This window comes from Gobio gobio (assembly GCF_949357685.1).
Source record: "Gobio gobio genome assembly, chromosome: 1".
In the NCBI taxonomy this organism is placed as follows: Eukaryota; Metazoa; Chordata; class Actinopteri; order Cypriniformes; family Gobionidae; genus Gobio; species Gobio gobio.
In genome coordinates this window covers 54,085,944-54,102,574 of record NC_137097.1, presented here as the reverse complement: position 1 = coordinate 54,102,574, position 16,631 = coordinate 54,085,944, and the positions used below count along the sequence as shown (strand labels likewise).

The 16,631-nt window shown below is 36.4% G+C and overlaps 2 protein-coding genes across 51 annotated transcripts in view; both read left to right on the top strand.

The window, feature by feature from the left end:
* The window catches only part of ighd (immunoglobulin heavy constant delta), a 784,237-nt gene extending 776,415 nt beyond the window's left edge, over positions 1-7,822 (top strand). For 31 of the 50 annotated variants that reach the window (XM_079830409.1, XM_079830394.1, XM_079830406.1 and 28 more), the window contains 5 exons: positions 1,752-1,806; positions 3,920-4,222; positions 4,805-5,125; positions 5,225-5,527; positions 5,690-6,278. In XM_079830409.1, coding sequence (XP_079686535.1) covers positions 1,788-1,806; positions 3,920-4,222; positions 4,805-5,125; positions 5,225-5,527; positions 5,690-6,069 — 1,326 coding nt within the window. In that variant the 5' untranslated portion in view covers positions 1,752-1,787 and the 3' untranslated portion in view covers positions 6,070-6,278. Of the gene's footprint in view, positions 1-862; positions 922-1,751; positions 1,807-3,919; positions 4,223-4,804; positions 5,126-5,224; positions 5,528-5,689; positions 6,279-7,041; positions 7,179-7,687 lie in introns of those variants that run through there. The other 19 variants (XM_079830369.1, XM_079830416.1, XM_079830379.1 and 16 more) reach the window with 3 other exon arrangements.
* Positions 7,823-8,219: 397 nt separating this feature from the next.
* Positions 8,220-15,132, top strand: LOC307122684 (immunoglobulin heavy constant mu; the record flags this gene model as incomplete). The annotated part of the gene is made up of 9 exons (XM_079810849.1): positions 8,220-8,247; positions 8,559-8,852; positions 8,946-9,230; positions 9,315-9,623; positions 10,188-10,481; positions 13,474-13,803; positions 13,878-14,192; positions 14,383-14,667; positions 14,787-15,132. The coding sequence occupies 9 exons, from the start codon at positions 8,220-8,222 to the stop codon at positions 14,948-14,950; spliced, it is 2,304 nt and encodes a 767-aa protein (XP_079666975.1). The 3' UTR covers positions 14,951-15,132.
* Between the last annotated feature and the right edge of the window lie 1,499 nt (positions 15,133-16,631).

The following is a 16,631-nucleotide window of genomic DNA, read 5'->3' as shown; positions in this document are numbered from 1 at the left end:
CCTCATTTACTCCCTCAGAAGTCATTTTGATCCAGTCAAAAACCAGTTTATGTAAACCGCCGTAAACTCCGAAAAAATGACGCCGAGCCCTGGCGCGTGAAGATGACGTTCCCCGCGTCAGCGAGTCCCCAACACCAGCACGCCCGCTGGACTAACTCCGAGACCGGCTGAACTTAGTTGAAATATTACCGCTCGCTTATACCGTCACACAGAACCTCAGTGCGCAAGCGAACCCCTTCAAGATGAATGTCATGTTGCAAGGTGCCGTTATATACTTCCTGGTCGCACATTGATGACATCATGGGCTGTCACCAGTCAAATAGGATTGCCGTGATTCGATAGTAGTTTCAGACACCTGTCACGCTGAGGAGTTTCCCCAAAGCATATTAGGACGCAGTGCCAGTTCCCTTTCGTAAGGGAACACGTTGTTCCGGTTCAAGTTTGTCTTGTTTTAGCATTACTTTTGTGTGTATTTTAAATTACTATATTGTTTTTTGATGGTCAGTCTTGTGTTTTATCTTGACTCCATGTTTGTTTTATATTAATAAATTACTGCATTTGAGTCCTTAGACTTGCTTGAGCTGTTGTTGGTTGTTGGCTGAATACAATTTTTTCCCCTAATGGAAATACTTCAAAGAGCTCTTTGTAAGGTAACTTACACCATGCCTGGTTACAATATATTTAGTACAAAACTCAACTTGGCAGTTATAGTGTTTTGTAAGCATAAACTTGGCTTTTGTGAATATAAATCACTAGCCTTACTTTTACTTTACTATTTTTGCCAAAATATTACAAAGTTGGCCAGAAAGTCTCTTGCCAGTTGATTCCTGTGGGTTTTTGGTCAGTAACTCAAAGGCACGAGTCACTGTGTCTACTACTTCGACTACTGGGGGAAAGGAACCAAAGTCACCGTTTCCTCAGGTAAGATATAGCCTAGATATTGATGATTTTCTGTTATTTATTTTTATTTATTTTGGAAGATAGTCTTGTCACAAAATAACATGCAGACGTAGGCTATTTACCATTTTTATCTTGGTTAACAGTGGAAAGATGCGTCCGTAAAACAATACCGCGTAAAACTCTCCGATTAAAGAAAGTGCGAACTTACGTACCAAATCGTTTTGAGAACGTCGGCCTAGACAAAATATAGCCTATGTAAAGGTATTATTGTGGTTATGGTATGGCTCTTGTCATGAACCTTCCCGCTGTGACGGTGCCTTTGACTACTGGGGAAAGGGAACAGCCGTGACTGTAACATCAGGTAAGAAGTTCGATTTTGATTTATAGCCTACGAACCAAACAGCAAAATGAATCGTTATGTAGGCTAAATAAAAATATTTTGATTATATTAACTTATAAACAACAATTTTAGCCATAAAAATATAATGGATAATGTGGCAGTAAATTACGAAATAAATCAGGTTGTAACTGGTTCGCTAATATTAGGCTAGTGGAAAAGATCGTGTGTTTTTGTGCACTGAAGAAATTAAAAGTAACACTGTGACGATGCCTTTGACTACTGGGGGAAAGGCACGACGGTCACAGTGACATCTGGTAAGAAGTTACATTTCTCAGCTAATCTTCTCAATAACGTACGTTGGCTAAAGGTAAATTTCCGTTTTGCAAGAATTCATTAGATTATAAATAGTTGAATATGTGGGTTATAGAATAATAATTGAAAGTTGTTAAGCGGTTAGGCTACACATAGGCTAGTTGCCATTGTTGTACAATATCCCCGGGTAAAGTGTCAGTGTGACTATGCTTTTGACTACTGGGGAAAAGGAACCATGGTCACTGTCTCGTCAGGTAAGAAAAATACCCCAAATCAAATGATTTTTAGTTCGATAAATGTGTGCGCAGTTATTTTGTCAAGAAAAAAAACTTGTTTTTACATTAAAGCAACTTTAATGGCGATTCTCTTGTTATGCGATTAGAACAATTTAAGTCAGGACATTGGTCTAAATAAGCAAAATTGCTAGAAACGCATTCATTATGAATAGGCCTAATTATATTTTAAATAATTGTATTTGTGCATTTAAATTAAACAAAGAATAGGCTACCGCTCGTTCAACAGACTGGGCGTTGCATTTTTATACCACACTGTAACATTAAACGTATATTGTGTAACTGGGCTTTCGACTACTGGGGAAGCGGCACCAAAGTCACCGTAACAAACAGTAAGATTTTATGATTAATTACAAGGGCATTTGTAGGCTATCGTATAAGAAGACATTTCACACGTGTTGTATTATTTATTTTTGATTATATATTTAACAGAGTCTTAATTTAACTGTCAAATATATGCAATTTCAATTTAAAAAGGCTATTGTATAATATTATTCAGCTGCTAAAAACGAACAAAAATCAATAACAGTTGGCTATTCTTAAACGACTCCTTTTCTTGTTCATTCTTCTCGCATGTGTTGCTTTAATCTGCTCAAATTTTAGAAGCTGAAAACAGCCCGACCAGTCTCTGGTGCGGTTAAACTTTCTGCACTGATACAGCCACTATAATAAAACTTGTTATTTTTTTAAATGGTTGATTCCATCCCGATATTTTAAATAGGCTACAAATAATATATGGGCTAGAATAATGATAGGCCTAATATTAATAATAAACTGACAAAGCTTACTGATTTAGAAATGTTTCCTATTTTATGTAATGTCCTATTTTAAAGATTTAAAATGATGTCTTTAGCGGAAAGCCAACTATTCAATACATAGCCTAATTGCAAGCACAATGAAAATAAAATAACGGAACTTTTAGAAGTGTGAGAAGTGTTTGTTTGCATTGTTTATGTAGGCTGTTTATTTTTTAATGATCAATCTTTCGTTTTTTATATGATTGATTCCATCCCGATATTTTAAATACAAACATGCTATATAGAATAATGATAGGCCTAATAGTAATAATAAACTGACATAGTTTACTGATTTAGAAATGTTTCCTATTTAATGTTATGTACTAATGTCCTATTTTAAAGATTTAAAATGATGTATTTAGCGGAAAGCCAACTATTCAATACATAGCCTAATTGCAAGCACAATGAAAATAAAATAACGGAACTTTTAGAAGTGTGAGAAGTGTTTGTTTACATTGTTTATTTAGGCTGTTTATTTTTTTAATGATCAATCTTTCGTTGTTTATTTAGGCTGTTTATTTTTTTAATGATCAATCTTTCGTTTTTTTTTTAAATATGATTTCATAGTTCTAAATTAGCCTACAGACTGCTTTACAGTGCTTTTATTTTAAATTCTCGAAAGGAAATTTTTTTTTAATATAGGCTGCACTTTTCATAAGTTACGAGAACTGTATAAATTGAAACTAAATGAAAAGTCATTATGCAATCATTATACAGTAGCTAAAAAATTGAAATAAGTTTAGATTATACTTTATTAGGTTACACAATCTTAGATATCGACATTACGCGAATTGGAATTCGGTTTATTACGCGACCGATTTCTTGAAACTGAGACCAACTAATGTGGAGTAGCCTAATCATTCTTACTTTTTTATTCTAATTAAACCAGTCTACTTGTTAAAGTATCATACTTTTAAAAAAAAGTTATGACCAGTCCTAAAGGCAAAAAAAAGAAAGAAAAGAAAGAAAGAAAGAAAGAAAGAAAGAAAGAAAACTACTAATTTACAAAACTAGAAAACTAGTCAGGCAGTTCATGTGTCTGCCCACAGGACTTTGATGCAAAGCAAAGATTACTCGGTGGTGTATTTCTTCTCACGTAAAATAATTGAATCTCAATCAATCGTTTTATTTATTTATTTTACTCACTCATTCGCTCGTTTGTTCATTTCACATGTAGGCCTAGGCTAGGCCTAGCAGTTTAATAGTGTTGCATATGCTAGGCTACTTCGTAGGTTGTTGTTAATATATTGTCTGAGAAAGATGTAATGTCTCTGCAGCTGAAGACTCTGCGCCGAAGTCAATCTTCGCCCTGTCTCAGTGTTCTGCTGGTTCTTCTGAGATCACCGTCGGCTGCTTGACAAGAGGTTTCTCACCTGCGGACTCGATTACATTCAATTGGAAGGATGGTAATAATCAAGAGCGGACTGATTTCGTGCAGTATCCAGCGTTCGGGGAAGGAGGGGACTACACCAAAATCAGCACTCTGCGTGTGAAAAAAAGCGAGTGGGATTCTCAAAAACCCTACACATGTGAAGCTTCAAATTCGAAGGGCCGTAAAGATGCTAAAGTAGCTCCACCCGGTAAGTCACATCTCTCAAATGTCTAACATTTTACAATTTACATTTTAGCTACTTCATGTGTCTCTCTCTCTATTGTAGCCTATATTGCTGTTGGGTCAATGTTTTGTATTTCTGTTGGGATGATGTTCGTGGAGGCTCATGTTTGAATAGACATTTTAGCACACTCTTTTGTGTGCATAGTTTTGTCAGATTGACATTAATGCCAATGAACCTGCTGTTATATTTCTGTGCATGTCAAGCAGTTGTCATTTACCAAAGTCTGATGACAGTGAATGTTTACAGAACAGCAAGGCTATAGGTTACCTCTAAAAACGTTAGAACAGGAAAAACCCAATAATAGGCTTAAGCTTTCAGAAATACCTTTTCTCTGTTCTCATGCCGGGGAATAGACAATGGCACATGAGATTTCTTCTTGTTTAACAAAATAAAAAGGGGGAAACATATTTTAAATATTGGCTACAACACTTAACATTGACATTCAAACTCAAATGAGAGCATCCTATGTGCTTTGCTTAATAAAGCATGTTGCACTATTTTCTTGTGCTTTTCATGTCCTCTCTGCTTTCTCCTGTATGTTGCCAGCCCCACCGCCAGATCAGCCTGCAACTGTCTACTTAACAGCACCTACACACACGGAATTAGAGAATGGAAACGCAACCTTCATGTGTTTAGCCCGGAAGTTTTCGCCTAAAACGTACTCGTTTAAGTGGTTTCAGGATGGTCAGGAGTTGACAAATGTAATAGACGCCTATGACACAAGTGAGAAGATTGGCTCAGTAACCTTGTTTAGCGCCACAAGCATTTTGGAAATCCCGGCGCAAACATGGCAGAAACCAAACACCAAAATTAAGTGCGAGTTTGAGCACCAGGCGAGGAATGAATCCAGAGAGGCCGAATATACAGGTATGTTTCCTCTTGAGAATTGTGAATATTTTGAAAAGCATTATTCATTTTATGTTTACCTCTCCCTAAATCTATTGCATGTCTGTCTTTTGTACATAGCTCATCAGCAAGACTGCAGCAATATTGCTAGTGAAATAGTCCCTCCCTCCTTTGAAGACATGCTGAGAAACAGAACAGGAGTGCTGAAGTGCAAAGCTTCTGGAGCAGCTGGATTCATGAAAATAGAAATAAGGGCAAATTCTAAAGTAATCAAAAATAAATCAAATTTCACGTATGAAGCAAGAGTGGAACTTGACGTCCCTATTGGCTATGACGAATGGAGCAATGGCACAGTATTTGAGTGCATCATTGAACACAAGTGTCTTGCACAACCCGAGGTGATTCGGTTCAGAAGAGAAAATGGTGGGTTTTTCTTTGTGTAAAACATCACACAGTTCTTGCTTCCACAGGGTCTCTTGATTTATAAAATTTTCCTTACAATTGAAATTAATATAAAGTTTGGCAAAAAAAAGAAGAAGAAAAAAGAAAATGACTCATAATTCTGGTCTTAATTGTGATTACTAGGTGAAGGACGCATGAGACCCTCTGTTTACCTGTTAGCCCCCCCAGAGAACAAAGAGGATGAAATGAGGACCCTGACATGTTATGTGAAGGATTTCTACCCAAAGGAGGTGTTTGTGTCTTGGCTTGTTGATGATGAACCTGCAAATCTTATGTACAAGCCCAAAACTAGTCAGCCAATGCAGAGTGATAAAAACTTCTTCGTCTACAGTCAGATCAGAGTCTTTCATTCAGAATGGATCCGTGGTACAGTGTACACTTGTGTGGTGTACCATGAAAGCATTGATAAAAATATGCGCGTACTGACAAGATCTATTTCCGATAATAATGATAAGTCAGATGTAATTAATCTAAGTATGAATACCCCTGCATGCTGCAATTAAGGAATAGATCATTATGTATGTGACGTCTTCCTGTTATGCCTGTTAAGTGTTGATCTTGTTGATCTTGTGTTTGTTTTTGTTTTTGAGTTTCACGTCCATAACTGTAATTGTGTTTGTCTTTAATGTTTGTGGCTTCTTGCTTTTTTGAGATATTTTCATGCACATCGCATTTAGGAAAAAAAACGAATAAAAAAAACAAACTAAGCATATTTCCTGTGCACTTAATTTATGTTATCTTGCAGTTTTATATGTCTCTGTCCCAGTGTATGTGAGCATAAAAGGTCACAAAGACATCTTAACATAACATCACTAAACATAAATTGACATTTTAAAAAAAAATGTAACTGTTGAAATAATAATAATACATTGAGTACCTTTAAAAAATGCATATACATCCAAATGAAAATGTTTAAAATAAGTTTCTTCAGAAGACAAAGTGCCATTAGCAGGCACATAAAATGCTAAATAACAGGAGTAAATGCTTATCAGTGTGTGTCTGCATATTGTATGTCATTTGAATGGTTTGATATTATGATCACTATAGGCTACAGTTCAGGTCATAGAGAATGATAATTCTTACCTCGGTTCATCTACAGCATGCCAAGACACATTCAGAAATGTTTTGCTTATTTATTTGATACGGTCAGGGTCACTTTTCTTTACGTAGATGTTTTCATTAAACATGTTAAATAAATAACATTTCAAAAAATCAATCAAAATTTCAGAAACAATATGATTCATTAAAGGTTCTTTGTTCTTCACAATATTCTGATTGATTTCCCTTTCCTGTCTAATTTTAAACAAGATGGACAGTTTTAAATTGATTTAAAATCATCATAATCCTGCCTTTCGTCCACCTGTCTTAATTATTTATATATATATATATAATAAGATTACACATGCGAATTGACTAAAATCAATACTCAGCTTGTGTTGGATAGTGTCTTAAAGTGTTCTTGTCTTTTTTGGCAGCGTGGATTGTGTGGATAGAGCATCCCCTGTTTGAACCCATTGTTACAGATGACAGTGGCATTTCAAACACTGCTGTAACCTTTGTTTTCCTGTTCCTCATCACCTTGTTCTACAGCATAGGTGCTACTTTTGTTAAGGTAAACACTTTTTAGACTTTTTTCTAGATAATTTTTAAATTAGGATAAACACGAGACTAGATTGTATAGGAGCATCTGAATTCACTCAAAAAAAAAAGGCTTGTAATCATAGGGGAACCTTTTTTAGTGCTATATAGCACCAATTTTGGTGCTTCAGTGGTTCTTCAGCGGTTCTTCAGAGGTGCTATATAGCACCTTAGTCAAAGAACCGGTGAAGAACCTCTGAAGAACCGCTGAAGAACCTCTGAAGAACCGCTGAAGAACCACTGAGGCACCAAAATTGGTGCTATATAGCACTAAAAAAGGTTCCCCTATGATTACGAGCCAAGTACCATTTTGGTGCAATATAGAACCTTTTTTTTTTTTAAGTGCAGTTATCACTGGGAGAACTAGAGATGATTCAAAAACGTGGCTTTGAATTTTTATGGACATTTGATATACTGTATATGAATGAATGTTAAACACAAGTTGTTTTCCCTGCTGTAATTGGTGTCAAATTATGCTTTCAGGTGAAATGAAAGATCCCTGTAAGGACAGAAAAACAGTTTCAAGACTATGCTATTCTCTCTCTCGCTCTCTTTTTAAATTTTCATTTTTTTTATATATATATAAATATGTGATTGTGCTGTTTGTCTTTAGATTTTACTTTAATAAAAGAAAGAAACAATTTGACGTCTCTTGTATTTTTTTAAATCTCAAGTTCACAAATCTGTGTTGACATCTCAAGGGATAACACTGATTTGCATGATAAACTATAATGTTGCTCTAAATATGTTTATATACCCCGCATAAGGAGTAACACTTATTAATATTTAAAGGCCACTATTGAAATATTCCCCTAATTTCCTTGATTTTCTGAAAATCTGCAAGACTTTGTTTTTTGGGTGACTGAAGCACGGCATCTTCTTACTGTGAATATTTATAAGTGTAAATAACTCATGCTGCATATATATTAAAGCATAAATTGCATAACAGGAGAGTAATTGTATGTAAATAGACAGGTGTCTTTCCTGTACAGATGTGCTCAACCCTGTCTCAAAGATGCAGATGGTTTTCAGTTCTGCTTTCGGTTGCTATTTCAGCTTGACTGTTACTTAACGCTTCCATCTGCTATTTGCCATGTTCTCTGAAGCAAGTTTCTGATTTCCTTTTCTGTACATCTTTTTTTTCTACTCCAGTATCTGTAACTTTAAAAACTCTCATGATGTAAATAAGCATTAACAGCTTTTTTTGTGGGGAACCATATCATTATATCATTATTTTGTTTATGTCTACTTGAATTTATTGAAAAAAGCATTTATATGGATGATTTTCATAAACTTTGTACCTCTTATATGTTCTGTTTGCCCAAGTTAATTGATTCTTTCTTTGTTTTAATAGTAAGACGTGTCACTCCACCCACTATTGCTCTGCTGAGTAGAGAGGAAGGAGATAGCATCGTGTTGCAGTGCCAGGTGAAGGATTACTACCCAGACAAACTTACTGTAGAATGGCTTAAAGGTGATCAGCCTGTCAATGCTGATGATAAAAAATTGCAGACCACTAATAAAGTGAATAATAACTTTACTTATATAAGTCAAATATCTATCGGTGCTCAAAATGAAGACAAACTGTACACTTGTAAAGCCACCCACAACTCTGAAGTGCTCAAGCGAGAATATAACACGTGCACGGGTAAGTTGAAAACAATGAAGATAAATTATAGATGTGCTAGGAATGACTGTATATCATTCTATGAAGCTAACTTTATTAATTGAACCTGTACAGCAAAGTCTGTGTTCAAACCTTCAATCCAAGTAAAGAAAGACAATCTCAGAGACATTCTGGAGGAGAGCGAAGTCACATTTTCTTGTATTGTTGAAGCGCCACACGGCACTGCAGTGTCATGGTCGGCAAACACTGCCAAAAAAAACACTGAGGCTCCCAAAGACCTGGACAATAAAATTGTGAGCAACTGGACTTTGTCCAAAGATGAGTGGTTGAAACTGGAGACCATTGTTTGCACTGCTAAACATCCATGTTTCCCAGAAGAGAACGTTAAAATTCAAGTTGGTGGGTTGTTAATTTTGCACCGAAAATGCTTTTTGCATTCTGAATACCACATATTATGTATTAAAATGTATGTTTGCTCTTCAGGTGATATGAAAAAGGATCCTGTAGTGGTGATCAGGAGGACTTTCAAGAAATCCGATCAGTCGGGCAGTGCTTTGCTGGAGTGTGTTGTAAAAGATCTCCCCTTTGGTGAGGTCTGCGTCAGCTTCCAGGTCAACCATTCTAAGATCTTAGAGGTCAAGTGTGTGGATTGGACCCCTTCTGAAAACATGTGGTCCCTGACCACACACTTTACAATTCCTATTGAGCACCAGAAGAAAGGAAACACCTTTTCTTGCACAGTTCACAGTCTTTTCAAAAGCTGGCCATCAGAACCTACTGGAAACATTTTTGGTAGGGAATGAGCATTCAGTGGGTAACTCTTTACAATAAGGTCTCATTTGTTAACATTAGTTAATGCAGTAACTATCATAAACTAACAATATATGTCAATATATAACACTACTCTATGTGCGTGTGTGTTCACTACTCACTGCTCCTAATGTGTGTGCAGTGCACTTGGATGGGTTAAATGCAGAGGACAAATTCAGAATATGAGTTACCTGGCCTTCACTTCACTATATTTTACAGAACTTATACACCTTTGTTAGTTTTAGTCAATAACATGTTCATGGTAGTTCATAATGCATGATGTTAACAGAAATAATTTTTGATCTTTAAAATGTATAAGTAAATGCTGAGATTAACATATTAGCAAATGCTGTATTAGTATTCTTCATTGTTAGTTCACGTTAACTAGTTAACTAATGTAAACAAATTTAACCTTATTGTAAAGTGTCATTTCATCAATACCACATTAATTATATTGGAGACATTCATTCATGGATTGAAATTAATTTTACTAATGTATGGATGTATGTTTTCTTCAATTGACATCTGATGCATTTTATCCCTTAGATGATCCTACCATAGAGCTTCTTGTTGTTTCCAGTGTGGGTCTATTTAGCTCAGATACACAGAAGCTGCTGTGTTCTGGGAAAGGATTCAACCCAAAGATCAAGTGGATTTCAAAATCTGAGGATAAAACTGGCACAGATTTAGGCATAGTCACAATGAGGGAAGATGCCCGTGTAAAAGTGTTCAGTGAGATATTAGTGCCACAGCAAGAGTGGGAAAAAGATGCCAATTACACCTGTCAAATTGATGATGGACGAAGTGGGAAAACAGCTGCAACCACCAGTATTTGTTCAGGTAAACACGCCATACGTGACCCTGGACCACAAAACCAGTCAAAAGTCGCACGCAGAGGTGGACAAAGTACACAACTCCATTACTCGAGTGAAAGTAAAAGTACTGCTCGTCAAATATTACTCTGTTACAAGTGAAAGTACTAAAAACAGATTTGTACTTAAGTAAAAGTACAGAAGTATTTGTTTTTAAAAGTACTTAAGTATCAAAAGTAAATTTCCTTTTTTATGTCAATGCATTATTTTATTATTGCTGTATAAATGTACTCTATGCCATCATGCATGCTAGCGTACGACTACCTTGAACTAATTTAAATACTTGTATGAATGTTACAAAGTTCTTTACAAAGCTGCTGTCACTTTAAGGCAGAATGCACAAATCCTACAATCTAAAAAATGCACTAACCCAGCAATTTGGTTGTTTTAACCCAGCGGTTGGGTTAAATGTTTGCTTAAAACAACCCAATTGCTTGGTTAGTCCATTTTCAACCGAAACACCTACAGTATACACTGATACACATCCGATATTCCCCAAACTGTTTACATTAATTTAAGACATAATCAACTTTGTTTACGTGAATACTTTCCAAAATTAAAATTTTGACATTTTGTATTGGTCTGTTTAAGTGCAAAAAAACCCACAAGGAAACCTCTATTCAGTACTCGTGCTCTGAGAGGCACAAAAAGCCAGACTGAACTGAGCTCTTTCTTCATGCTTTTTCAGATTCATCCATTTGTCTGTGCATCTGTCTCCCAGACATTTACATTTTATGAGACATTCAAGTGTATGCCAACTAAACTAATCTTTATTCTTTTGAGAAAACTGAAACACACTTTCTAAGTATGACCATGGGTGCACACACTGTGCCGAGGAACCGTCTTCTTCAATTTTTCTATAAACTGATCAGTTCAAAAAATGTTGGGAAACTTCACATGACCCCATACAAGTGATTACTGATAGGCTGTCTGCAAAAAAAAAAAACTTTTAAAGAAGAAACATATCATCCACTGACTTTCAAAGCTGCTACAGAAACGACTTTCGACTTTGAGGACCTTGATAGAAATGTAGTGGAGTAAAAAGTACGATATTTGTCTTTCAAATGTAGTGAAGTTAAAGTAAAAGTATCCCTAAAAAATAATAATTCAGTAAAGTACAGATACTCAAAAAGTGTACTTAAGTACAGTACTCAAGTAAATGTACTTAGTTACTGTCCACCTCTGCCGCACGGGTATATTTGTGGCAATATATTTTTCTTTAATGCCAAAAATCATTAGGATATTAAGTAAAGATCATGTTCCATGAAAATATTTTGTAAATGTAAATACATTAAAGCTACACTGTGTGATATTTTCCCCCATCTAGTGGTGAAAAGGTATATGACCATCCAGTGAACTTTAGTTTCTGTTCCTCTCAATTCCGATTTCGTTTCAACTCCTACTGTGGCCGATTTAGTCCAAGATTAACATGGCTTCCAGTTCGACCTCGTCCACATTCGACACGGTGCCTGTGGGATATTCTGTGCCCAGTGGGATGGTTGGAACTCAACTGGCCTAATTATTCGGCTAGAAAGAACTGCAGCTAATCCAGAGTGAACTTTGATGCTAGTAATGTTTATTCAGTCATCCAATTGCAAGGCATAAACAGGTTTGCGTGGATATGTACATAAATGTGGTTTCAGTGAGAGAACAAATAAGGATGGTAAATATACATACACAGTTAAGAACTGTATAACTATACTTATACATTTGTATAATGTAACCGTAAACCAGAGCTTATTGTACCATATATAGGCGCTAAAGGCAGCTGCATTAAAAGGAGCGGAGCTGCCGCTGCTAACAAGCGGTGTCCGGTTACAAAAGTGTGTGCGGCGCTTTAACGTTAGCACTGCAGTGCGCTCTGTATAACAATTGTTAATATGCCGATCAGACCTGATACATATTTCCATCAACATACATTACAAGCAAATATTTTCTATAAACGAATAAACATTGTTGATAACAAAATAACTGAATGATTATTCAAATAGGTGAGCATTATGCTATTGTATGTTGACACAAAAATACTTCTGAGGTGACATCAACTGATTTACGCGATGACACTCTCTGAAACACAACTACAATGACAATAACTATTATTACTTACGGAGTTATTAACGCACAGAAATACCACACAAGGAAAAACAGACTTTTGAGGAATAAACAAGCCAGGAAAACTCCTTATAACTCTGTTACTGACGCTGCTGAGATGAAAACTGTCTCTGCACATGCACCAGACAAGTCTGAACAAGTTGACGCGCACATGCGCGAGGCAGAGAATTTTGTACAGTGCCATCGAGTATTAAAACCGGTTAAAACGCGAAAAGCGAAGCTTGAATTTACGGGTATGTCCCTCTTTGGCTAATGTACTTTCAAGATGGAGGGGCAACATGGCGACCACCGTTAGATCCCATTACCTAATGTATTTTCAATGGCATATTATAAACTTACGAGAATACTTTATTACTTGAAAGAAGTAAATATACATTAATGAGCACATATATTTTTGAAAGAACTAAGTGTTTTTAGCTAAGAATAGACTAAAAAAGTTACACAGTGTAGCTTTAACAAAAAACATTATTAGCAGTGTAATATGTGTTGGTAAGGACTTCGCTTGGATTTTAAAGGCGATTTTCTCAATATTTAGACTTTTTTGCAGCCTCAGATTCCAGATTTTGAAATCGGCCAAATATTGTCCTTTCCTAATAAACCATACATCAATGGAAAGCTTAATTATTCAGCTTTCATGCGATGTATAAAAATGACCCTTATGACTGGATTTGTGGTCCAGGGTCCTCTCTCTCTCTCTCTCTCTCTCTCTCTCTCTCTCTCTCTCATAGTTCAAATAACGTTTCAATATCTGACAATCTTATATTTCATGCAAAAATGTTGTAGTTTCTTTCCTTACCATGTGATTCAGTGAATGTAATATCTTAACAAATAATTTTACCGTCCAATAGTGATGGCACCTTCCAGTCAGCAGGCAGAGGTCTACCTGCTGGGTCCTTCCCAAAATCATGTGAGATCTGGCAAAGATGTGAATTTGACCTGTTTGGTTGTTGGTCAGAGTGCCAAGTTTTTCTCCATCCAGTGGAAAAAGAATGGAGACGGAGTCAATGAAAATCTTGTCTTTAAACAACCACCTATAGACTATGCCAATGGCACTCAAAGCAAGTCAAGTATTTTGAATGTTTCCATTCAAACATGGAATAAATATGATGTCTTTACCTGTGAGGTAAAGCATTTGTGCTCTTTAGTCACACAGCAGCAGAGAATCTCAAAAACCAAAGGTGAGCTCTTACAGTTCTCAACCTTCCGTTGACGAGTTTTGTCATTACTATAAGTTTTGCGCTTGTGTTCACAGACCCCAAAAAACCCACTGTGAGGATATTCAGACCCTCAGACAGCGATCTCTCTGGACTCCAAAATACCAGCCTTCTTTGCTTCATCACCGGTTTCTTCCCATCTGAAATCTCTGTAGAGTGGCAACTAAATGGGATGCAACTCGATGTGTCTCACTCCATTGACAGTCCTGTGGTTGCTCACACTTCAGGAGGTTTTTCAATGCATAGTGCCCTAATATTGCCTGCAGCACAGCGGAAAGATGGCATGTACTCTTGCATTGTTTTTCATGAGTCATCCCAAAGACCATTTAATGCAACTTTGCGAAACTTGTATGGTGGGTGCTATCAGGGAATTATTTATTTTTTTCGTGTTGAAAAATTCTATCTACCGTAGATCTACCATTTTTACCTACATATCTATCTAGAAGACAATAAATACTAAGATAGTAAATACAACAGAATTGATACATACTGCTCTGTATTTACTCTATTGCCTTATCTGTTTCTCTCATGTTTTTTTTTTAGCCTCATTGATCCACTCTGCTCCAGCTGCAAAGCTGCTGCAGGGTGCTAATGAACTGGTGTGTCTTGCGTATGGTTTCAGTCCACCTGCCATCAACATCACCTGGCTGCTTGGAACGACTGATGTGTATGCCTATAATGAAACCAACCCCGCAAAAGGCTCTGATGGAAAATTTAGCATCCGAAGTCACCTGCAGCTGCCTTCAGATTGGGCACCTGGTGACGTGTACACATGCAGAGTCACTCATGTCACTGGTACCCAGTTGCTTAACATCTCCAAAAAATCAGGTATCCAATATTTCATGCACTAAAACATAAGTTTATCAAGGAAATAATTGAGTCAATAAACTGTAGAAATGTCATAATTTTCAAATGATCTTATTGTTTCTTCTGTTTGCATGTTACAGCAATATTTGAAGTGGCTATATTTATGAATGAGAACAAAGCTGAATCTATTGCACAGGATACAGTTGAAGAGGCCTGGAATATGGCCTGTGCCTTCCTCGCCCTCTTCCTCCTCTCTCTTCTCTATGGGTGCACAGTGACATTGGTCAAAGTGAAGCCTCAATGAGCAACATTTGGTCTGTGTGTGGGTGTGTTTTTCTTTTTTTGTTGGCTTCTTTTGCTTTCTTATGCATTTTCTTTAACTTTTCTTTTGCTTTGCGAGATTGAAATGGTAAATTTCAACTTTTAGCCCTGTGGACATTTAAATATAAATAAATAAACTTATAAATAAATACATTTTCAAACACACTTTTTACTAATTTATTTAACCTGTCTACCTATAAGGGAGAGCGGGGCACAACCTAACGCGGGGTTAGTTGTAACACACATGGTTTAAAACTTTCCACCCATGCCAGGATGACGAAACTTAGTGTATTTAGCATACTAGTTACCATATCAACATAATTTAGAGAGAAAAAAAATTCTGCCAAAATTAAAAACATATTTGGAAGATATCACTGAACATTTATGTAACCATTTAACTTATACACTGTATTAATTAAACAAAACCACATAATTGTACTAGACGTGTGAAATTAATGTGGAAAAAATAAATACTCTTAACCAGTGAATTTACACAAACTGCATTAGGTTGTGCCCCGCTCTCCCCTATCTGTTTAAACACTGGAGATTTCTGTGAAGTATTTCTGAAAGGTCCACTGTATCTCTTGTGCATTGTGTTTAAGAACATTCTGTAATGAAATAACATTTTTGGAATAAAACTGGCGAACTCTGCATTGTCTTGCTAAGGCTGATTTCACAGCCAGAAGAATTGTTAGGTATCATCCTCTATATTAAAGTAATGTTTACACCCTAGGCTATTTAAGTAATTTGACAAATTACAGTTTGAGTGGACATTAGCTATGCACAATAAATAAAAATGGTTTATTTAACTCTTTATTTAGATTATCATTGTTTCAAACATGTAATAACAATAATAACAATTTGTGTTCAGTGCACACAGACTCACAGCAGTAAATTTAGGGTGTGTCTAAATCAGTTCAGTAGTCAGGGCACTGATCAGGTTGTCAGCCCATTGATTTATTCCCTGATCAGTGCCCTGACTACTGAACTAGGGAGCTGATTGAGACGCACGCTAGTTATGGGAGAAACGAAGATTTTCAAAGCATCGAATCAATTGAACCACTTGCTTCACAATATGATTCAATGTTTCGCAGCGTTTGAAACGACACGAGCTGGTGACCCCTGGTGGTCAGAAGTGGAAATGCAACAAAAACGCTGGCCAAACATGCATACAAACCGATAACGCCTTTTACAAACCCATTGCAAATGTTTTGTTGAAAGTTAAATCTATCAAATGCAATGAACTAATCATCTAATAAGATAAAATATCAAGTGTCTGTGTAATCAATCCTCGGGGCATGTTTTTTGTTCCATGTAGGTTATGGCTCAGCTAAACAGGCCAAGAAGAGACTATTAACTACTATTATTCATTTTAATTGTATTAATGTCTCAATAAAACATTTACAAATGTATAAAACTGATCAGAGATCAGATCAGGTAAAACCAAAACCCAAAGAGACGTGTTCAATGGTTCGCCACTGGAGGGCGATCTCAGTCCGCATGATTAATGGAATCACGTGACTTTGGCAGTTTGATCAAGCTCCGAACCACTGATTCGAATCAAACGATTCTTAAAGGTTTCGAAGCTTCATGTTTCGAAGTCGCCTATTACTAGCAGTAATTACGCGGTACAGCAGGTGGCAGTAAGTCTCCATGAAGCTAAT